General features: G+C 35.7%; 1 protein-coding gene across 52 annotated transcripts in view; it reads right to left on the bottom strand.

Annotated features, from left to right (window-relative positions):
• plekha7b (pleckstrin homology domain containing A7b) overlaps window positions 1-25,174 on the bottom strand; it is a 193,889-nt gene that overhangs the window by 812 nt on the left and 167,903 nt on the right. For 12 of the 52 annotated variants that reach the window (XM_087258383.1, XM_087258398.1, XM_087258390.1 and 9 more), the window contains 9 exons: window positions 24,025-24,190; window positions 23,752-23,918; window positions 21,612-21,803; window positions 21,425-21,527; window positions 20,015-20,106; window positions 17,492-17,710; window positions 12,638-12,820; window positions 10,185-10,318; window positions 9,323-9,465 (listed from right to left, as the gene is read on the bottom strand). In XM_087258383.1, the coding sequence (XP_087114509.1) occupies window positions 9,323-9,465; window positions 10,185-10,318; window positions 12,638-12,820; window positions 17,492-17,710; window positions 20,015-20,106; window positions 21,425-21,527; window positions 21,612-21,803; window positions 23,752-23,918; window positions 24,025-24,190 (1,399 nt within the window). Of the gene's footprint in view, window positions 1-44; window positions 90-4,303; window positions 4,461-9,322; window positions 9,466-10,184; window positions 10,319-12,637; window positions 12,821-17,491; window positions 17,711-20,014; window positions 20,107-21,424; window positions 21,528-21,611; window positions 21,804-23,751; window positions 23,919-24,024; window positions 24,191-25,174 lie in introns of all 52 variants that reach the window. The other 40 variants (XM_087258388.1, NM_001443044.1, XM_087258395.1 and 37 more) reach the window with 8 other exon arrangements.

Genomic DNA, 25,174 nt, shown 5'->3' with positions numbered 1-25,174 from the left:
TAAAACGAGTCATTTTCAGCCATTTTTCCTATTCCAAGAGTTACCTTACTAAATAGTTGACAGGTAAACACTCTCCACCCTCCTCCTCTCTGTGCAGCATGTTATAATAGAGAAAATGCTGAGTTAAACATACTACAACATATGCATGTGCACATGACACACACACCCACACACACCATGCAGATCATATTCATATAAATGCTGCTGAAACAGCAGAATAACACAGGCAGCGCAGGCTTTCAGTGATTAAATGGATTGGCTAATAAACATATAAACGCAGCTATGCAGTCACTCAAACCGTTTTTATAGTATAATGAAGGCACTGTCCACAGAGTACAAGAGACCACAGGCCAATACTCAAATTAAAAATCAATACATTTTTAAAAGGGTTTTTTTAAATCTATGGGGATATTGAAGATTTCCAATATATATACATATATATATATATATATATATATATATATATATAGATAATTTTATTATTGTTATTTTTTAATATAGTTGAAGGCAGAGTTTCTCAACCACATTCCTGGAGGATCACCAGCACTGCATGTTTTGGATGTCTTCTTTGTCTGACACACCCATTAAAGATCTTTCAGTCTCTGCTAATGCGCTGATGATCTGAATCAGGTGCGTTTGGTTAAGGAGACATGGAAAATGTGCAAAGCTGGTCGTCCTCCAGGAACATGGTTGAGAAACTTTTTTTTTAGACACAAATTTATGTGGTTTAGTATCTTCTAGTAATAAAAGTTTTGGTGCATTAATATAGTTAATAATATTATTCAGAAGGTTATGATTCAGAATTATTTTATATAGCTTTATTTTACAGTTTTAGAAGATACGTTTTGGCACAATGCCTTCCTCAGTGCATGACACAATCCGCTCACTCCACCCTTTTATCCAACAGTCAATCACATTACGTCAATAGTTAAACGACCACTCAATAGTTAATATACTGTAATTAACCACACAATAAATATTTTCTTCACCCTTAAAAGCAGTATCTATATTATACAGGTAAATAACATATCAATTATCATCTTTCACTTATTCATGTCTATGCAATGAACTTGGACAGTCCAAAACATTAACATTTTCATCTCTTTATTATTTACTCTTATTCATTTACTTGAAATGCTTGATTCACGATACTCTTTATTGTGTTTAGTTCATTATCTTCTTGCAACAATGAATTAAACGATGTAGTAATCAAAACTGGCAGTTAATGTTTTACATAATATAAAATCTATTAATATATCTGCATCAAGTTTTAATCGATTTTGCAGATTTATATACAACGAAAATATACTCAATTTAAGTACAGCGTCTGCTTTAATTTTTCAAATAAGATAACAGACAATAAAAATAACAAATTAATATATGTGTAAAATTGTGTTCCATCACAAAGTGTAATTTAAAAATAAATAAATATGAACACATTTTGTACTTATTAAAAGTTATAAAAGAATAACTAATCTTTCTTTTTTTTTACTTAAAAAAGTAATTTGGTAAAACCCGGTGGTCTGAAGGATAGTGTCAAAGTATAACGATTTAAAATTATAGTTAAATAGAATATTCTATATTATTGTTATTATTTTAAGGACTGGTAAGGTAAAACTAGCTAATTCTTATGCTTGGTCAGTCGTGTGCTAAATAATGATTTATTCTATATTAAAGATAGAGGAACCCAAGGTTGTAATCTATTTGTGGGCAGTGCCTCATGGAAAAGTATAGCCAAGAGCTGATTTGGAGCATGATGGGAAGCAGAAAACACAAAGCAGGTGAAGGTGAAACCCTATTTACAAACCTGGTATTAAAGTACATTATCATCAATCTGATCACAAATGGAGAACACCAAATACAGCTAGTACCATTTCTAATTCCACAGCATACTCACAGTGTTTGCAATCGCAGATATCAAAGCAAAAACAAAAGCTCTTGCTCTTTGTTTTATTTTCCAATGTCTCCTCTTACGTTTATATACAAGGTTTTGCAGCAATATTACATTGAAAGGTCAGAAAACGTATATACTCACATCAAGAGTATCATCTTTAAAAAAATCAGTACAGCAGCATTCACACTGGATGCGGAAAGCACTGCATTGAGCTATGAAACCCATTTATTTCAATGGCTTGCATCATGCAAGTGAGATTTGTTGTTGCGCTGACCAGAGCGCAAGCACCTCTGACACCATAGACAAGCTAGCGCACGTGCTTTGATCAAAGGTAAAAATAGTTCAACTTTTGCAAATGCACTCAGTGACATTTACCCATTCATTCAATATAAAAGGGGTCTCCAAATAAGCACAAGTAGCAATAAACAGCTGATTTTGTTTATGTGTTTTAGAAATTCTGGAGATCTATGATACTAGCTGTCGTATAGGGACATCTCAATTCAGTTTGAAATATCAGATTTGTTTAAAGTCAGGCAGCTTGTAGTAGGTTATTTATGCATAGGTTACATATATTGTTCCGTAGACAGTCAAATTCACACTCAAAATAGACATCAACTGACTAGACATACAACTGAAGTCAAAATTATTAGCCCTCCTGTGATTTTTAAAAAAAAAATATTTCCAAAATTCGAGCCGATCACGATTTTTTGCATTGAAAAGCACCTTTTTTAAATGATTTACTAACAGCTGCAAGTGCTTTACGCACTGCTTATGTGCCCTGTGTGCCTCACATTTTACCGCATGCTGTACTTCTGCTTGCTGTATCCTCGCAGTTAAAAAACATCAACTCTGAGTGGGGTCACCACAGAGGAATGAACCTGCAACTTATCAAGCATGTTTTTACGCAGCGGATGCCCTTCCAGCCACTACCCATCTTTGGGAAACATCCATACACACTCATTCACACACACACTCATACACTACGGACAATTTAGCCAACCCAATTCACCTGTATCGCATGTCTTTGGACTGTGGGGGAAACCGGAGCACCCGGAGGAAACCCACGCGAACGCAGGGAGAACATGCAAACTCCACACAGCAACGCCAACTGACCCGAGATTCGAACCAGCGACTCAGCGACCTTATTGCTGCTTCGCCTGTTTCAGTTGTTGATTCAGTGATTCAGTTGTTGACGAGCAACATGAAAAAGCTTGCTTCTTTTCTTTTTTTTGTCAACAAAAAAGGCAGTGTGGTGCGCCTCACGTTTTTGAAACATAAAAACACATTCGGTGTGATCAGTCCCTAACAGAGCAAGACATTTTTCACAGTATTTCCTATAATATTTTTTCTTCTGGAGAATTTTTTTTTTTATTATTATTTCGGCTAGACTAAAAGCAGTTTAGATTTTTTTTTTAACATATTAAGGTTAATATTATTAGCCCCCTTAAGCAAATCGTTTTCCTATTGTCTACAGAACAAACTTTTATGTTAAGAAATGTGTTGAAAAAAATCTCTCCGTTAAACAGAAAATGGGAGGAAAACTATACAGGGGGGGCTAATAATTCAGACTACATAAGAAATAGTGCTATAAGTATTAAGCTTTGCCTACTGCACTCTTGACAATGTAGCACAAAGTGTGAAGACCAGCGCAGAGCATTCCGCATCCGGTGTGAAAACCACTTCAAATGGTAGAAAGTGAAACACCCGTTAAAACTCTCCGTTAAACAGAAAATGGGAGGAAAACTATACAGGGGGGCTAATAATTCAGACTACATAAGAAATAGTGCTATAAGTATTAAGCTTTGCCTACTGCACTCTTGACAATGTAGCACAAAGTGTGAAGACCAGCGCAGAGCATTCCGCATCCGGTGTGAAAACCACTTCAAATGGTAGAAAGTGAAACACCAGTAAACTGAAATGTGTCTCCTTCTTCTACTTGTGATACAGTCGACCAAAGTGCATCTTAATACCAGGTGTAAACAGATCCGGACTGTGGTGTCCAATACACACAATCATGAGCTCTTGCGCAAGTGTCTTGCATAAAAGACTCCAAAAAAATGGCAAAAAACAGCGAGTCACACCAAACACAAAGCTCTTTGCAGATTACAGATGGCGATGCAAGCGGTGTTTAGCGACACAACAGTGTGTGCTTTTGTTAATTGCAAAAGACAGCATTTGTTTATAGCTTTTAGGCTTATCAGCACTAAAAACCTCAAATCGCATTCAATTCACACACCTCGCCGTCTCCAGATGTGGAGGCAGTTGTTCGCTGCTCGTGAAGTTACTACTGCAGCATAAGCCTGATAAAGCACAATCATGCAACATGCAAACAGAAAAGGTGCCAAAACACACGGCGAACAATTAGCAAAGGCGCATTGGCGTGCTAAACGGTTAGCGGTTAGTTCTTACTTTGTTTTTTCTGATTAGACAAAGGTGTAGTGAATTCCATTGCTCAGGGGAGGAGGAGCAGACGGAGCCGCAGAGACAGAGACAGGAGCAGAAGGAGGAAGAGGAGGAGGTGGTGGAGGTGGAGGGAGTGAGGTGGGACTGTTAACCGGCGGTGAGGCTGAAGCACAGATAGGGAAAGAAAGGCGCAGTAATACACAGAAGACTACTGCTACAGTCAACTAATGCTAAACACTACAAAATGCTGCTTGTGAGTTCAGAACTGCAAGAGAGGGCTGAGAGTTTAAAGAGAAAATACACATTTTCTATTATTTACACACCTTCACATCATTCTAAACTAGTATAACTCCAATGCTTCCATGTAACCTGATATTACAAATTGTTACCAAAAGTGTACATAATAGTCACTTCTGGAAAAAATGTACACTTTGAAAGCTTTACAAACTTTATATTTAGGTGCCTTAATTACTATGCACTTACCTTTAAATTAATCATTTGGTACATACATGTTTTTTACAGCGTACTTATATATATTTTTATATATACAGCATCCTTATATATTATTTTAATGATTTGCAAACAATTGCATATGCATTTAATTTCCTCAATTACACTGTTGTCCATCCCTTCCTCAACACACTATCTTAAAGGGATTGCTCACCCCACAAAAATATTCTGTCATCCTTTACTCACTCTTTACTTCTTTCAAACAAATTCTACGTAAAAACAAATACTTTGGAAGTCAATGGCTACAGGTTCCTAGCATTCTTCAAAATATCTTTTCTGGTGTTTTTAACAGAATAAAGAAATCATCAACAGAAAGCACCACTTGAGGGTGAGTAAATAGTGTGTACATTTTCATTTTTGGGTAAACTACACCTTTAAACTTATCAATATCAGCATGGTTGTCCCTGAGCTTACCCACTTCAATAGTTGTGCAATACAATATGAGAACAGTAAGTACAAGTTAGTTGACTTTATAAAACTAATATTCACATTTATCAAGGATGAATAAAGCAGTAAACAATTTAACATTCTTATAAAAATATTTATAATAAATGCTCCACTGTTATCATGCTTTGCATAAAGTCATTAAATATTAAATAATTATTTCCAAGATGTTTGTAATATAATTAACTTTACAATTATAATGTTTTCACAGTATTAATGTTTTTTTTTTTAAGGGCAGCCTTGCTTCTTTGATAGAACATCTTTATAAACTTTAAACCTTTGAATATTAAAGTATTTAAAATCAAAGCGTTTCAAATTAATTACACTGTTCTCCATACATACCATAAATTGACAAATGTCTAAAACATTTAATCACTTACAGATAATGTGTAATATTGGGACAAATACAGCTGGAAATGGTTTAAATATTGAGTTATTTTTGCTAAATATCTGTATACCAAAAAAACTGTGAATACATTTACTCTGCTTATCTGAATTTTCCTACACATATGCAGTCATCCTAACAAAGGTGTTCTTCTTAAGTTATAAAATTCTATAATTATTGGTTGAAATATATATTAATCTGCTTTAACTGAACTGATATATATGAAGAGATCAGATGCAAAAACATCTAAGTGCCATGGTAAAATGTCTCCTAAAATGAGCATTTTGTTTCTAGCTCTTGTGTTGGTTCAGTTATTTCACCTTGATGGCAAATACTGTTACTTTCATTGCCTTTAACATGAAATAACTAAATAAAAATATAAGAGGCTGAAAAAAATGGTCATTGAAAAAAACATTTTAGATGGCACTTATTCAGCACTTGCATATATATATATATATATATATATATGTATCTATGTATGTATGTATGTATGTATGTATGTATGTATGTATGTATGTATGTATGTATGTATGTATGTGTGTGTGTATATGTATATATATATATATATATATATATATATATATATATATATATATATATATATGTGTGTGTGTGTGTGTGTGTGTGTGTGTGTGTGTGTGTGTATATGTATGTATGTATGTATGTATATATATATATATATATATATATATATATATATATATATATATATATATATATATGTGTGTGTGTGTGTGTGTGTGTGTGTGTGTATATATGTATGTATGTATGTATGTATGTATGTATGTATGTATGTATGTATATATATATATATATATATATATATATATATATATATATATATATATATATATATATATTTATATATATATATATGTGTGTGTGTGTGAGGTCGTGTGTTTGTGTGTGTGTGTGTGTGTATGTATGTATGTATGTATGTATATATATATATATATATATATATATATATATATATATATATATATATATATATATATATATAAAATATAAAAATATATATATAAAACAACATTTTAAGGTCTAAGTTATTAGCACTTTTAAGCTATTTTTTAAATCATCTACAGAACAAACCATTGTTAAAAATTAACTTGCCTAATTACCCTATCCTGCCTAGTTAAGCTAATTAACCTAGTTAAGCCTTTAAATGTCACTTTAAGCTGTATTGAAGTGTCTTGAAAAATATCTAGTCAAATATTATTTACTCTCATCATGGCAAAGATAAAATAAATCAGTTATTAAAAATAAATTATTAAAACTATTATGTTTAGAAATGTATCTGTTGAATTTATATACACTATTTTACACTATTTAAGGCATGTGTATTATAAGTAGCTGCAATTAAATGACCTAAAAATTAAAAGTTATAACTTTTCTTACTTATTCAATGTAAAGTAATCTGATCACAGTAACTAGTTACTTAGTTACTTAACTAATTACATCCAATACTGTTAGATTTTCACAGCCAAAAATATAGTCTTGTTTTACCCAAGTTATCAACATTTATATTTCTATTAGATGACTTTTAAACACAGAACTGCTTGGTGGGATTTCTTTAACCTAGGTGTTCTTTCAGCTTTAACCAAGTTGGCATTGGCCCATTGAGCTGGAAGCCTTTTTTGACTGTCCTACCACTGGAAGAACAGACATGACAAATTTATAAAGAGGGTTAGTGAAACCAGGCAATATCACAAACCAACACGTGTTGCCTCCCAGACTGAATATTTCTGTCAATTTCAGCATTCATGAACTAAGTAAAGCAGCGCAGCAGGTGATCAAAACCCCGATCTGCCTCCACAGACGAGATCCCTCACACAAGCTGTTCTGACATGCTCTCCAAAGGAAATACTGTGATTATTGTTGACCGCCTCGCACATTATGATCCAGCGCGTCAGGGTGAACTGACTGTAAATCTGTGTGACTGAGACACGCTGCCGCCTGTCTGAAGGTTAGACCTGGCAGAGTGAGTGAGGCCTCTGTAAGAAGTAAAGATGAAACGATGCTGTGCTTTTATGCCAGTTCAGAAAGATGTTCAAAGTGCTGCCACGGGATGCAGAGTGAACAAGCCCCAGTGCATATTCAACTGGGTCATTGATCGGCTCTGGAAAAAAAAAAATGGCCTCATCAAGAGATTCCTCCCAGCCTGAAAGATCCGACATGTCTCCCAATTAGCAAGCATCTTTACTCGTCAGATCTGCGCTAATAAGGAATAATGTTCAGTTATTAACGTTGCGGTTGATAGGCTTGGCTTTGCTCTTTTTTTTTCGTCTTACTCATCACGCCTCTATCGCCAATGTTTTGAAACGGGGAGGACCGTTTCTACAAACGCTTGCAGGTTGTCAGTGTGTGATGGTTTAGGAAGTTTTATTGACACTGTCAGATTAGAATTACAAATAACAGATTCTGAAGTGTTTTCTTCACATTGACCTTGATCTTTTCAGAGTGCTTGAACTGTCAAGATGTACATTTGAAATCTGAAATTAATCTATTCAAATGGAGCCATACGGGTGTGCACTGACAATTGACTTATGATTCATATATTAACACATATTGTGCACTTTAAACTCCCTGTCCTTGCACTTGCCATCAAATGATTAGTGTTTTGACTTAGAAATGTCATCTAAAATGGACGTCACGGTTTGTGGAGAAGTGGGTAGCACGATCACCTCACAGCAAGAAGTTCACTGGTTCGAGCCTTGGCTGGGTCAGTTGATATTTATGTGTGGAGTTTTGCATGTTCTCCCTGTGTTGGAGTGGGTTTCCTCCGGGTGCTCCGGATTCCCCCACAAGTCCTATGATATGCAGTACAGGTAAATTGGGTAAATTGTGCGTAGTGTAGCTGGAAGGGAATCCGTTGCTTAAATCATATGCTGAATTAGTTGGTGGTTCATTCTGTTGTGGCGTCCCCAGATTAATAAAGGGACTAAGCTGAAAATGAATGAATGAATGTCATCTAAAATTGTTTACCAGTACTGGGCTGTGGCTGGAAGGGCATCTGCTGTGTAAAACGTATGCTGGAATAGTTGGCGGTTCATTCCGCTGTGGCAGCCCCTGATAAATACGTTTCTAAGCTAAAGGAAAATGAATGAATGAATGCTATCTAAAATAGAGTATCCCAGTAAGCAGTTTTTGTGTGTTTAAAAGATATCTAACAGACATGAAAACATAGACATCTTTGCAAACACAAGGTTCAATTTGGAAAACAGATGTCTAACAATAATCCAACAATATTCTAGTCATCAAATAAACAGTAGTTAATGAAATACATAAAATACACTCAAAAATGACGTTTGCTGTTTGTTCAAACAGCTTATTTAAAATATTTGAGCTGAATCAACACACTTCTTGAGTTTTTTGAGGACAAATTAATTGTTTTATGATTAATCCACTGAAATTTGTAAAAACTAATAAGTTCTTCATCTTATCTCAACACAAATCGAAAATGTGGAGCCACATTTTTTTTACAGTGTATGTGAAATCTGTCTAATCTGTCGTGTATGTCTTTTGTAAGACATCTATTAGATTTCACTGACAGCCCAAATTTAGCCTTGTTTAACCAAGACATATAACATTGTGACTTGGTGGGATAAATGCATTAATGGAACACTAGAAATTTGAGGTGATCAATTCAGGCTTGGTTAAACAGCAATCCTTCTGGGTTGGTTTACCTGCCACTTGTTTGCTCTTGAGCGAGGCCTCTGATGCTAAGGCATAGGACATGGTGATGATTCTCTCCTGCTCCTGTAGAGCTGAATCTATATCCGGCACCACCGGCTTGTCTACTGCTGCTGGAGGAGGTATATTCTGAACACTTACAAACAAACAAACAAACAAACAGGTACACCAAAAGTCATTCACAATGAAAAGCAAAACAAAAATGTTCTCAGCATTTTGAAGCCAGTAAGATTTGTATTCAAGCATGCATTCAATTGATTTGCACTTAATTCAAAAGACAGCAAACATGTTTATAAATATGTCCAATATTTTCTTTCTAATAATCAGACAACTTAAAATTAATCTTTTATGGCAATAATTAGTGTTTACCCTGTTTCTAAATTAAAAATGTAAAAAGCTCCAATAATCATGTTTAAAAGAAGAGCTCAAAATAATCATAACCTGGGATAAAATGTAGTGTTAAAAGGCTATTTATACAAAATATGAGTCTAAAATTCAGTCAATAAGCTCACGTGAATGCCTAAACTCATCTGATTTGCCAATGTGTTCAGAAGTTCAACAGAAACCTCTGCGACTGGTTTTAAAATTCTGTCAGAGAGGTACTTTTATTACTTATTATTACTAAGAATCTTTTCTGATTGGTTTGTTAAGATGAAGAAAAGTCAACAATTTGAAAAAGAAAGTTTCAAAGGAATTAATGTTCAGTGGTGATAAAAGACAGAAAGTCAATACAAATTTTAAAAACGGACACAGCTCTTTACTTTTTTTACTTGCTAAAATCCAGCATCCCCCCCGCAAAGTCTCATGCTAGTGTAATTAATAGCAAGAAAACATGAAAAACAGCAGTGTCAGTACCTAGATTTAGCCAGGATGCTCTTGATTCGTTCCACTTTTCGATGTCGGGCCTCCATCTCCTGAGGACTAAGGGGCTCCTCTGGATCCATGTCTACATAGCGCTCAGGGATGGTGACCTTCTGTGGCTTTGACAGCTAAACAGGCATTGAGACCAAACACAACCTTTAATCACTTCATATGGCAATCTTTTATCTCTGTATGTTTATTAATACATTCATTTTCTTTTCAGCATAGTCACTTTATTAATCTGGGGTCACCACAGCGGAATGAACCGCGAACCAGCGACCTTCTTGCTGTGAGGCGACAGCACTACCCACTATATCACACTGTTCCACCTGGTACTTAAGTTTAATTAATCTAAACTTATTATAGTTATATAGGAAAAATTACAAATATATATAACAATTTACTGTCTTATCTGGGTTGAAATCAGCAAGGTTTGCTTTATTCTCTGGAATACAGGAGTAAGATGTAAGGCCTGTGCATGCTGTACTTCATTTTCCATATTTTGCTCAATCACGACTGTGCCCATACACAAAGTGGGTGCACAGACATTGTATAGAAGATATTTAGAGCCAATAGTCTTAAACATAAAACTTTTTCCACATTTTTTAATGTTACAGCCTAATTCCAAAATGGTTTAAATTTATTTATTTCCTCAAAATGCTATAAACAATACCCCATAATGACAATGTGAAAAAAGATTTTTTGAAATTGTTGCAAATGCATTAAAATAAAAAATAAAAACTGTAAAATGACATGTACAGAAGTATTTACAGCCTTTGTTCAATACTTTGTTGATGCACCTTTGGCAGCGCATCTATCTTTTTTGTTTTTTTGAATATGATGCCACAAGCTTGGCACACCTATATTTGGGAATTTTTTTCCCATACTTCTTTGCAGGACCCCTCAAGCTCTATCAGATTGGATGTGAAGTGACCGCATACAGCCATTTTCAGATCTCTTCAGAGACTCTCCAGAGGTCTGGGCTCTGGCTGGGATACTCAAGAACATTCACCAAGTTGTTGTGAAGCCACTCCATTGATATTTTGGCGGTGTGCTTCGGGTCATTGTCCTGCTGGAAGATGAACTGTCGCCCCAGTCAGAGGTCAAGAGCTCTCTGAAGCAGGTTTTCATTCAGGATGTTTCTGTACATTGCTGCATTCATTTTTCCCTCTATCCTGACTAGTCTTCCAGTTCTTGCTACTGAAAAAATCCCCCCAGCTTGATGCTGAAACCACCATGTTCACTGTAGGGATGGCATTAGCCTGGTGATGAGCGGTGCCTGGTTTTCTCCAAACGTAATGCCAGGCATTCACACCAAAGAGTTCAATCTTAGTCTCATCAGCCCAGATAATTTAGTTTCTCATGGTCTGAGAGTCATTTAGATGCCTTTTGGCCAACTCCAGGCGGGGAGTGGCTTCTCTACCGTACAGGCCTGATTGGTGGATTGCTGCACAGAGAGTTGTCCTTCTGTAAGGTTCTCCTCTCTCCACAGAAGAGCGCTGAAGCTCAGACAGAGTGACCATCGGGTTATTGATCATTTCCCTGACTAAGGCCCTTCTCCTCTGATCACTTAGCTTAAATGGCCAGCCAGCTCTAAGAAAAGTCCTGTTGGCTTCAAACATCTTCCACTTACGGATGATGGAGGCCGCTGTGCTCATTGGAACTTTCAGAGCAGCAGAATTTTTCCGTAACCTTTCCCAGCCTTGTGCCTCAAGACAATCCTATCTAGGAGGTCTACAGACAATTACTATGTCTTCATGCTTGCTTTGTGCTTTGACATGCACTGTCAACCCCGGGACCTTATATAAACAGGTGTATGCCTTTTCAAATCATGTCCAATCAACTGAATTGACCACAGGTCAACTCCAATTAAGCTGCTGAAACATCTCAAGAATGAGCAGTGGAAACAGAATGTACATGAGCTCAATTTAGAGCTTCACGGCAAAGGCTGTCTATACTTATGTACATGTGGTTTTTTCAGGTTTTATATTTTTAATAAATTTAATATTTTTCTCAGCTTTGGTTTGCGTTTGAACAAAAACTGGCAGTCAGAATTTGCCAGGGGTATGAATAATTTTGGCTTGACTCTATACACACAAACATATGGCGGTGTAAAGAAGTGGTTTTCCCTTCACTGGTTTCTTATGTTTTTTGCATATTTCTCACACTTTAATTTTTCAGATCATCAAAAAATATTAGCCAAAGATAATAAAAGTAAACACAGGATATTTTGATGACTTTCGGCCCTGCTTTCCATACAGTATGTGTGTGAATCTCCTTCTGATGATGAACATGACATTTTAGGCTTTAGGAGTTCAAGAGCTTCCTTGAACTCACTTCTACTGCACATTTTCTGAATACAACAAAAGTACATGGTGATGAAGGCTTTTTGTTGATATCAGAATCTTCTTTTTTGGGCGAACAATGCCTTTAAGCAGTAGGGTTACCTCTTTGCTGAGGTCAAGCTGGTAGTCCAGAGGCTCTAGATCCAGCTCTCTCATGGGTGTGCTGCTCAGGGTGAGCCATTCATCTGAATGAGAGCGCTGTCTTTCTTTGTGCTCCACTGGTCTCTCCTCACCCATCACAGCTCGCTCCAAAAGCTGCAAATCAAAGTCCTGCTCTCTTCTCCACTGAAGGCACACAAACACACAGAGCCCTGAAACAGCCAATCTAGAACTCACACATACACACCTAAAGTTTTGTCTTGTATCCAGTCTAAAAATCTACAAATTCTTAGATCAAGAAGCATTTTCTAGACAAGTAAAAAAAACATTATACCAAAATACATTTCTCTTTAAAACAAGTTAAATCATCTGGAAGTTGCATAAGTAAAATAATCAAAAAATAGTTTATTTTGCTTAGCCCACTGGCATATTATTTCAACCCAGGCTCATTCTGAAAATGTACCCCTATAAACATTTCTGGAGAGCACTAAAAACATCCCAGGAGGTACTTTTTTTGTAGTTTTATTATCTCATATCCACCAGAGGCCACTATGTAGGCTTTTTAAGACCTCAAATGTCTCTTGCAAGCGCTATTTGTGCCTGCTCTTCTCATGTAAATCCACCAGGGGCCGCTGTCGACTGACTGACCAATCAACTGACCCACCCTCCTCCTTGCCAAAACCCAACCGATAGCGTTTTCAAAAGCACCAATTATGCAGGGCAAAAAAAAAAAAAAAGTATACACAGGAATCAGAAAGTAAAATTCAATACCTTTTAAAACATTTTTTAAGACTCTTTCCATACATTAAGACCTTAAAACCACTTTAGGTTTGAACCGGAAACACTGGTAAGATTATGTACAGTATATTTATTTAATTTTAATGTAAGAAAATAATCCAAAACTGAAACATTATTCATTTACTGAAAAGAATTCTATTTTAGCTAATTCAGCAGTTTGGCGCCTATAGAACTGCAGAAATAATGGTGTTGACTTGATTACTGCAGTAAACAAAGCAGCATGATGTCAAATCCAGCAGGAGTTCACTGATTTCATAAACTACACAGCATCCTCACACAGATTTAATTCAGGAAAACTTTAGCATACAACCATACATTGCATCAAAACTGATATCAAATTTAATACCTTACAAAATAGCATTTTAGGCCTTTTTAATACTTTTTAAGGGCCTTAAATTTCTCTACATTGATTTATCAACTTTTAATACTTGTTAAGACTCCGCGGACACCCTGATTAATGGAAGATCATGTAAAAGGATGTGTTGCTTTAGGTTTCTTTCCCTGATTAGGGAATTTAATGCAAAGAATTTGCTGTAAAAATGTCTGACAGCTGTTGTAAATTGTATCTCTTTGCAATAAAAAAAACTTAAATAAAAAATGAGGAAAATTTAGACCTGTTTAAAATTGATTTTAAGACTTTAAAGTGAATTAAACACTTTTTAATTCCTAAAATTTTGTTTTTGAAATTTAGGACATTTTAAAACTTTAAGACCCCGTGGACACCCTGATTAATCATAGTTTAACATTTAATAATGCATTATTAACATCCAAATTCAAGCTTGTTAACATTAGTTAATGCACTGTGATTTAACAATGAATGAATATATTTTCATTAACGTTAACTAACATGAAAAAATACTTTAATAAATGTAATGTTGTAACTGACCCAGCTGGAACTCAAACCAGCGACCTTCTTGTTGTGAGGCAACAGTGCTAACCACTGAGCTACTGTGCAGTCCTGTGTTCAAGTTAGTAAATGCATTAGCTAACATTAACTAACACAATCTTATTGTAAAGTCGGATCAATTATTTAGCTTGTTTTAAAGAGAAAAAGGTTTAAAATTGAAATTCTGAAAACCAGACAACAATTGTACTTGTCTAGAAAATTATTCTTGCTTGATTTAAATTTTTAGATACTTGGATTAGAAACTAGACAAAAACCTTAGATAAGTGAAGCATTTTAGCTGTGAGAACATCCTATCTAACAGCTTGTTTTGAAATGTTCATTTCTTGATTTACAGAACAAGTAAAGTGAAGCATTTACAGTTATAATGCCTTACTTAGACAGAGCACCCTATGTAACCTTATGTAGCACAACTTAAGCTAAAATGACCTCTGTGCTCAGCATATCAGTTTACATCCAACATCCATTCTTCACATTCAATAAAAAGCTGAAAAAGCAAAGCCCTGCACAGAAACAACACACACACAACTGAATCGAATGACATCCCTGAGCGTAATTGTATATTGTCCCAGCGCGCTCCTGTATCATGTAAAAGTGATTGGAGTGATTGCGTGTGAAGTGTCTCGTGTTCAAGCTCTCAAACCGTAGCACACAACACTCCTACGGACCGAGAAGGATGGAATAAAAACCTCCATCTGCGACTTCATTTACATGCTTCATTCGCAGGCTTTATTGTGCTTACTGGAAAGAAAATAAACCAGCGTGTCATGAAATAAACTGCGGTTTTACATTCACAGTAGACAGAAAAAGAACAACTACTTTCTTTTACCTTTTTACTAGCAAAGCGTTTATTTTTCTCATGTGCAAAAACTCTACATAAAAGATAAAGAGAGGAAAGCAGAGGTGTGCAATTGAGCTTCCTTTTGCAAATTATGCTACAATATTATATCATTATGACCATACAACTGATTAAAAACATGCCGGAATTATTAATACATTCTGTATATCAGTCATAGTGCACACTTTGAAATACATTTTGGTAAAACAAGGAATAAAAATATTGAAACAATATTTTTTTAAATGAAGAATAATAACACAAACCAGGAAATCTAGAAGTCGCATTATTTGTGTAATTACATTTCAATTGATATACATGATCATGCCACTTATTCTCTGCACATTAAATGCTCTAGAATAAGTTGTGAGGAGAATATATTGCAACTTTTGTAAGCTTTACAATTAGAAAGCCAGAAGCAAATAGTGAAATTGGGTGAAATTAGTGTAAAACTAAAAATATTAATAAACAAGTAAAGTAAGCACAACAGAGTATGGTTTCACGATTTAGTCGCACTATAATTATTGCGGTTGAGTGATGAAGAGCTAAAAGGCTTGAGAGCTTGAAAGTCAGCTTACTACACAAGTCCACTAATCCAGCAGACCCTGTTGTCTATCATTAAGAGCAGTAGGTTATTGTTAAACAAGGGTTAAATGAGCATATGGATGTTAGTGCTGGCTATTTAGTATTCAACACTATTCTGGGGTGCGTTTCTCAAACAACGACGCAACTCGCGGCTGAACTATAATAGTACGGTGCATCGATTGGGTAAAGAACGATGTAGTGACGAGTGTTTCAGAAAAACCTTTAGTTTCTGTGTCGCAGATCCATCGTTTGAACCATGTAAGTTATAATGTAAAACGCCCATAATGATGCTCTGAACGAGGTGGTAACAACTTCTTTTGAAGAGAACCCCATCATTTCTTTGTGCAAATTATATCGTTTTACACACACACACATTTAAAAAAATAATAACCCAACATTAGTTTTGGTAAAAACATGCACTTATTTTCCATAAAAACTGAAATATATATAAATGGCACATTTAGAGCCTGTGTTTCCTTTACAAATCTTATTGAGAACATTACATATTCTATTCTAAATGAACATAAAATCACTTACAAAAGATAACACATATTTTAATATCATATATAAATCATATAAACAAATAAGTAAGGCTATTTATTAAGAAATTTAAATTAATATTTATTATTTAATAGGAAATGAAAAAAATATTGAATTACTTTAATAATAACATTAATAATAGTAATGTTGATTATGATGATGATTATTAAGTAGGATATTGTTTATTTTTTTGAAAAGTCTACTTGTTCTAATGTTCTAACCATCAGGCCCATGTCATATACAGCAGATACTTCATAAATAACCCACTATAAATTAAAAGCATTAACAAATGCTAAGTTTTTTTGTTGTTGTTGTTGTTGTTTCACAAGTTTTGGAGACATAACGTAAATTCCGCTTTTAAATAATAGGTCACCTATAGCTTTTGTCATGAGCCATGGCTGTGTTCAAAATGACATCAATGTTTTTAATGTGCACTGCGAAGGGAGCGCAATTGTACACATGAAGATCGCTAAAACTGAACTGTAAAAATATTCTGAAAGCAAATTACACGAGAGATGACTTTAATGCTTTTTTCATTTTTAATAATTTCAAGTTTATATGTCAGAATGTTCTAAACGAATAGGGCATGGGGAGAATAACTGGGAATAGAACACAGTCAGGAACTATGTTTCTAACTACAACAACAGAGGTGTAGTTGTAAGCATACAAGTTTGTGACGGATTTGACGGATGACGGATTTGGCAAATGCCAAATCATCGAACTATGTTGGTAACTTGCGACCTTAGTTGGCTAACGATGGTTTTCGGAAACGCACCCCTGATTCACTATACCAGAAGAGATGGTTAAAATTAAACACTCCTACATGTCATTTGAACATTTTGAACCATCCTCAGAGTGTAATACGAATGAACAGCACATCAACTTTCATTAATACTCCTCTAAACACATAATAATAAGTCTTTCATTGGCAAGTAGCATCCTGTCTGTTCTTATCCCAAAGCCTATCCATGTGGCTCAACAACATATGATAAAAAAATCTCTCCCATCTCCTTCTGCAACACCTCCCACAAACACACTTACCTGCGGCAAACGCTACCTCATTAAAAACGCTGATCGCTTTAACACCAAATCTTACAGTTCTCCATCAAAACAGTGTAAATAGCTGAATGTGCATTAACGTCAGGGTGACGGTCCTCTCTGGAGGATCAAATGTGTCATTGTGCTCTTAACATACTGATCCCAGGTCTGCAGAGACGGGTCTGGAGGTGGAGGAGGAGGAAGCGCGAGACGTGGAGGCCTGCCGCTCGCCCTGGCTGAGGGTTCTCTTGCGCTCTCGTACCAGAGCCTTTTGGTGGCGCTTCATCCTCTCCAGCTGCTCTTCTGCGCTCATGCGTCCGCGCTGCTGCACAGGCTCTCCGGAGTACAGACGCTCCAAGGCACTCTTTGGTCTCTCCTAGGAGACATCGAAGGATGAGTTAATATTGCCAGAATGAACTGCGCTAAAGAACAGCACGAAGAGAGAATATGCTGAAACGGGAGCAATATTGTATGCCAAATTGAAGATGTGGAGGAGAATGTAGAGTCATTTTTTTATTAATTTCATGTTGTGTAAAATTTGTTTTTTACTTTTTTTTGTGTGTTTCTCTTCACTGGCTTCCTGTTCATTTTTAGAGTACGTTTTAAGATTTTAGTTTCACTTTTTAAATCCCTAAATGGACCAGCACTAAGGTACCTTTCTGCATTAATTAAACTGTGCACTCTATCAAGGGCACTTCAAGAGTTCACACTTAGCTGATGATTAACTATAAAGCTTGTTTGGCATGCTGTCCCAGGAGAGAGCCCTGAGCTCATAAGATCCTCAAGCCCGGGGCTCCCTCCCATTTGCAAAGCAAGAGGGGAGTTTGAGCTTAGGTAGATCTCGAGAACTCCCCTGCTGTAGAAGCTAATGAACAGAAAGGGGTTGCTCTTAAAAGATAACTACTTACCAGGGGCATGTCTATGGTGCTGATTTGGATAAGTCAATTAACTTAAGTTGCATGTTTTTGTACTGAGGGAGGAAACCAGGGGAACCTGGGGAAAAACCCACGCGATCATGGGGACAACGTGTAAACTCTGCACAGAAATGTCGGCTGTCTTGGTAAGGACTAGAACCAGTGACATTCTTGCTGTGAGGCAACAGTGCTAACCACTGAGCCACCATGCCACACATCTAGGAAATAAAGAGGAGTGGGGTGGAGGAGGGGCTTCTTCAAAATGAAGATAGCTGTGATATTGAATTTTGGGTATTTATGGTGGCTTAGGTGAATCATAAATTGGATAATGCAGGACCAGCTACAAGCAATCATAAGCATATGATCCTCTTAAAATTAGTTTATAAATAAACTTCACTTAGATGTGCTGTCAGTTACTTTTGGCTGTTCCAGGCACAAAGATGAAATTCAGGACAGGACAGTGTTTTTGCAATGGTTGCCTCAAAACTTCGGAATAATGTGCCTCTCCGTGTTAGGCAGGCCAAAAACCTTTCTGTTTTCTCTTTGGCTTTTAATACCATATGAGTGTCTTATGTCTGCGTTATTTGTTGTTTGTTTTAGATGCTTAGATGTGTGCCTATACAGAACTATGGTAAACACTTGCTGTTTTTTAAAAACTCTTTATAAATAAACATTAACTTGACTTGATGTGGTTGAATTTGTTGCTATTTTTAATTACACTAAAAATCTATGGTCAGTATAAGAAAAAAAAAACTTTAGAGTCAGCAAAAAAGAAAAGAAAAAAATGGAAACTAATCTACATTCTCAAAAACAAATAAAGGGCCCCCAAAAAAGCAGCACAGCTGAGCACAACAGTACTCAAAATCTTTAATGATGAAAAAATGTTTAGATTAGAAGGAAGTTTTATTTTAATACAATGTTTAAATATTTATACAACATCATGTATACGATTATACTTTATATTCTGTTAGTTATTTGTCTTGATTGCAATGTTTTTAGTAAAATGTTAATGTGTTTTTTATTCTAAAAAGTTCTGACAACATTTGTTCTAAACAGCAAATAAAAATATTGTCATTTCTAAATGTATAATAATTTTGTTTGGTTGTTTGTTTGTTTGTTTGCTTGTTTGTTTTAAATGACTACCATTTTATTAAGCTAAAACATTGGTATTGTCTGAATATTAAAATAAACATTTAAAACGATGATACATTTTTGTTAATACATTTTAAAAAGTAATTTTAAATAATAATAATAATAATAATAATAATTTAATTTGAAATTTCAAAATATCAAATGTAGTTTGCAGAACAAAGTTTTACCGAAACACATTAGTATAGATTGTAAATATCGATAACATTAGAATCAAATGGTCGCAAATTTTTCCGTATCTGTCTGCATATACATTTTTATTAAAGTGTGCTGTTTTAAATGCATGTAAAATTGTCAGTTGGCAAGAGACAGGGAAGAGAGGAAAGTTTCAGGAGTGCATTTTGAAGCCGCTATGCTTATTTGTGTTAACAATTTCTACATGAATCCATCAGGGTGGGAGACACACACTGTGTTCACTCTGCATGGCAACACTACCACAGTAATTTATTCGCAAAAAGTACAGTCGGGCTCAAACCCACACTGGCTGCTTTTATTTCATGCGCTCAGCGGTTTGCACTGCTGCTGTATCTCATCGACTCCGCCAAAGCAAACCATGACAGACTCTTTATGTCCTCTGCCTCCCAATAGACATCTCTGGGACTTGTTTGACGTCCTACCTTCAAGCTTGTGGTGGTGAGTCCTCTTCTGAGGGTGACAAATGATGAAATGTTTGATGACTGGTTCAGTCTTGAAGAGGAGCTTGTCAAACCTAGCAGAATTGGACTGGATTAGGCAAATGTTTCAGACCTGCTAAAATACTACTATAATTGTCCATCTTTATTGTGCTCACTGAATCAGAAATGTATGACAAGACTGCACTGTTTTATCACAAAGATTTTTGAATTAAATAATAGTATTTATTTAAATAACTACTTCAACTTTTTTTATTCATTTTTTGAAGGCAAGTCTGTTTTTGGCAGTCATTATTTAAACTGGTAAGTTGTGCTTGTGTCATTGAATGCCTTTACTGTTATTTTTAATCAATTTAATGCATCAGTACAAAATGAAAGTACCAATATCTTGACAAAAATTCAACCTGTCTGAAACTGTTGTAGAATATGATAATGCACAAAATTATAATTTTTCTAAAAAAAAAATCATGAAAACATTCATTACATTTCCATAAGTCTCAAATGACAAAATGTGTTTAACAGCATTTTGCCATTTAAAAAGTATATATTTGAAAAAATAATTGGTGGTAAAGATTACATATGCAACATTTCAGCTTATAATAATATAATTTCACAGCTAGCATCTTGTAGCCGAAGTCAGTGGTTTCCAAAGTTGAGTTTGTGGGACAATGAGGGGGGTTGGGGCCACTTGATGATTAAAAAAACAACATGCAAATGAATAGTCATCAGCCTTAGGATTTTTTTTTTATCTAATTAATTAATTGATTTATTTTTTCATTGGATTGAGACACCTGGGGTAATTTTATGACATCGGACGCAGCAGATTAGTTTTATGGCACCAGGTTAAACTTTGACACTTTTATGGCACTCACTCTGAACTACTACTGAATTCACTATAATCTTCTATGTGAAGCTGCTTTACACAATCTACATTGTAAAAGCACTATAAAAATAAAGATTAATTGAATTGAATTGAATCACGTACATTAAAAATAAATACAGGCCACTACTGAACATGAAGGATGGTCTCCGAGTGGCGGTCGCCAAAATTACACCAAGAATAGAATTGGTGTTTGTGCACCTTTATTTGTAAGGATTGTATATTTATAACCACCACCAGAATGTTGGGGTTCACAAGTCACTGGCATTATTTTTTAAAGGGTTGCAGGCTGAAAAGTTTGGGAAACCCCTGGTCTAAGCTACACACATTTAACAACAACTTTCAAACTTGAAAAATTAGTCAAAATTTCTGCTTCATTTGAGAATACAATAATTAAGTACACATAATAATCAACTATTTTCTTGCATGTTTTCACATTACCATTGAATCAGGCAGTGGTTTGCATTAACCAAGCTCCAATTAGTGTACATATATATATTCCATCATGTGTGTACCTCTGTTTGGTAGAGTTTGGTAGCCACTATCACGGCTCAAGCCCCCAATCTGTCCACCGACCACCAGCAGTTCAGGCTCGCTGAGGAATGCCCGTATCTCAACCTAGATTTCCAGGAAAACAGATCTCAGGACTCAATTAACATTGAAGTGTGGCTTTATCTTGGTACTGTTCAGCTTGGCACAAACCTTGTGATCTCCGTTAGAGAACTGTCCGATTTCACGATCGCGCTTGCGCTCATCAGACTGCCGTTTCAGACCCCGAACTGAAGTGTGTCGGATGACAGAGGTCTCTTTGGGCAGAGGGGGCACAGCTGGAGGGTGTTCGTCTGGGCTGTAGAGGTGAGGGAGAGGCGGTCTGGGAGGAGCATCTTCTTCAGGCTGAATACATACAGATAAAACATCCATAAGTTTAGATAAATGGACTGAAGTGGCATTTGGTTACATAATGCTTCCCTCGCTCCGATTTAAGTAGGAATCATGTTTAAAGGTGTGGAGCTGGAGTAACAGAGGGATGCTGAAAGTCGAGAAAATATGGAGAGAGGACATGTTTGGTTATTTATATGGGTTTGGTGTTAAGCTGTTTGTATTATAAAATGATTGTCAACAATGAATTAGCCTTGTCAAAAAATCTGAACATGCTGGCAATGAAAATTCAGTTTGATGTTTTCATCCAAACTCATGTTTAAGTGATCACTTACATTGACTTTTATGTGTTTCAAAAAGCCAGCAGAATAATAGATTCTGTGGATTATGATTGAATTTGACTAACTCACCAGCAAAAGCTTAATATTCCTTAAATTAGAAATACTAGAAGACTATCCTAAACACAATTGGGACTGAGAGGGTAAAGTATCAATAAGAGGGATTCTCTGTAACCAGAAACTTTTAGATGGTATTTTAGTTTAAGATAAAATTCTTAACAAAAGAGATTGAATTAGCTTTTTTGTATAGTTTGTATAGTTGTGGTCATAAACCATATTTAAATTTAGAGTTTTCTTAATTCAAATAAGTAGAGGCTTGGACCTGGAAATAGATTCCCAATTAACAAACGGATAAGCACTGCATTTGGCCAGCCACAATAAATAAGTTTTGATGTGCAATACATTTTGTTGTCACAGAAGTTGCGATAAGTGATATTATCATCATTCTAACCATCACTGTTCGACAAATCGTTTTTTTTTTTCAGCTCATATTAATATTTTTCTAAAAATGTATTAAATTTATTAAGTTCTGTTTTTTGTAAGAGGTTTCTGCAGGTTTCACCAAGTTAAATGTAACACTTTTAAAGACATTTATGAGACTATTATGAATGAAATTTTAAACTTATAAAGGGCTAAACGCTAAAGAATATTTCAAATGGCCCAGATGGAAAAGACTTGTATTTGCCCTATTAAAAACAATTAAAATGAAATACCTTTAATAATACAATAAAAATTTAATAATAAAAAAATAAATATTTTTGATTTTTCTTGCAAATTATTTTAAATATTGTGTAAAAACAAGCAAGGTCTACCTGTACCCATATACTTTTATTCCAACAAAAAATTCCACCATTATAAAAAAAAAAATGAACAAATGTTTTTAAATCATAATAAAATTAATCTATGAACAACAATCTCTCCAGGTCAGTGTCCTCAGCAATAAACACATGGAGCACTTTTAAACAAATGTTATTGTAAGGAAAATAACTAAACCATTTTAGTAAATAGAGTAAAAAAAGTTTTATTGAGATAAAATGTTTTATGGGTGTTGGCTAGATTGGGAACAATAAATAAACAAAGGAAAATTAAAACCTAAAATCAAGCAAAAAGTGTAGGGTAGCTTAAATAATGTGCTGCTGCTCTTTGTGTAAAGGATTCATCAGAATAAACAGCAAAAATCAGTCCAAGGCACTCGAAAAATGTGAAAAAAATATTTTTTTCTTAAATGAAGGCCTGTGTAAAAAAGACTTAAGACAATAATACTTAAACACAATATTTCAGTCAATTTAAGCCTTTTAAGGCCTAAATTTTTTATTTTGATATTTGAGACATTTTAAGACTTTTTAAAAGCCAGCAGACACACTGAAGTATCAACAGGGAGTCTTCAGAAAATTTAAGATGATATCTTATTTTGATATTTATTTGAAAATAACAGCACAGCTTTTTTTGTTTACAGCACTAACCAAGGAATTCAGCCACCTACTGAAAGAGAGTTAATAGTTTTATTTTAAGTAAATTTTTCATGTAAAGTTTTTCATTCATCAGTATCAGAATTAGTTAATTTCACTGTAAAATTCAAGAACAGTGCATCACTGCTGGTTATTCAATTTCACACAATAACTTACCCATTTTGGCGTGAGGGCTGTGTGCGAGAGTTGCAGAGGCTGTTGGGTACATGGCTGCACAGGGCTGAGATGTGGGCTGGGTTGAGCAGCTTTTAGTTCCCCCATGGACGGGCTGTCGGAGAGCGAAGGCACTGCGGACAATGACGCTGAAGGCACGAGTTTCCTCTCTGGGTCACACAAACATCCCAAATGTTTACAAAAACAAAAACACAGGTATTATTATCAGTATGATCTGTATGTGGGGTCGCATGTGATGACGTTTGGCCTCAATACCTCTGGCTGTGTTCCAGTGCATGGGGGTGATGGCAGGAAGGGGGCCGCTCTCACCTGGATTACGCACTGAGTCAATGATCACTCTGTAGTTTGCTTTGCTTGAGCTCAGGCCTGCGAGCACATCTTCGATCCGCCACAGTTCCTTCCTCATTTGAGATTTCTCCTGCTGCACACAAACACAGATTTACGTTTGCATGGACATCATTAATTGAATTATTTGCCTTAATCTAAATAAGGACAATAATACGATTAAGGTGTTTACATGAGTTGCTTTTCATGATCCCATTTTTTATGTAATAGCACATAATTCAATTAACATCATTGTGTCACCATGCTATCCACATTTAGCATATAATTTAGGGTGTTTCATTTTTATTTGTTGACTTTAACTGCAGTTTGAGACTTACACTTTCATTCAGGAACATTTAGTGCATGCTCCCTGTGACAAACAAGATATTGGATGCGAGTATGAACTGCTGGAAGAGTGTTGTTTTAATGGACGCCATATGGGAAAAACCCTCCACATTTCACAATGCAGGCATCTTTGGTCCTTCATTGACTCGATAGGTGAAGAGAATAGTGTCAAACAGCTGTGTGTGTATTAGGGATGCACCGATCACAGTACTTGGATTGGATATTGGTTCGATACGTGAAGTTTAGTTTTAAACAAATTTTGAGAGGAGCATGTGCTCATGATTTACCCAGCTGGTCCACATTAACTAATTATGATCCTCCAATCAAAGGATCCCAAATCACTATATATATCCTCATTTCCTTTCTACAACTATCTTCGTCTGGAAGAAACCCCCCTCCTCCCCTTCTTCCTCCTTTATCCAGAATGGGCGGCACGGTGGCCCAGTGACTAGCACTGTTGCCTCACAGCAAGAATACCAATGGTGTTGGGTCCTCGCTGAGCCATCTGGTATTTCTGTGTGGAGTTTGCATGTTCTCCCCGTGTCCGCGTGGGTTTCCCCCGGGTTCCCTGGTTTCCTCCCACCATCCAAATGTGCTCTATATTATAGATAAAACAAACCTAAACCTTTTTTATAATGTCTTACTCTCAGGAAGTTCGCCTTGGCCTCAGCAGCGGGGGAGTTTGAGATAGACCTGAGCTCAATCTCCACTCGCCCTGCAAAAGGGGGGGAGCCCT

This window comes from Danio rerio, chromosome 7 (genome assembly GCF_052040795.2).
Source record: "Danio rerio strain M-AB ecotype USA chromosome 7, GRCz13ab, whole genome shotgun sequence".
Taxonomy (NCBI): Eukaryota; Metazoa; Chordata; class Actinopteri; order Cypriniformes; family Danionidae; genus Danio; species Danio rerio.
This window is presented reverse-complemented; position numbering and strand designations above follow the sequence as displayed.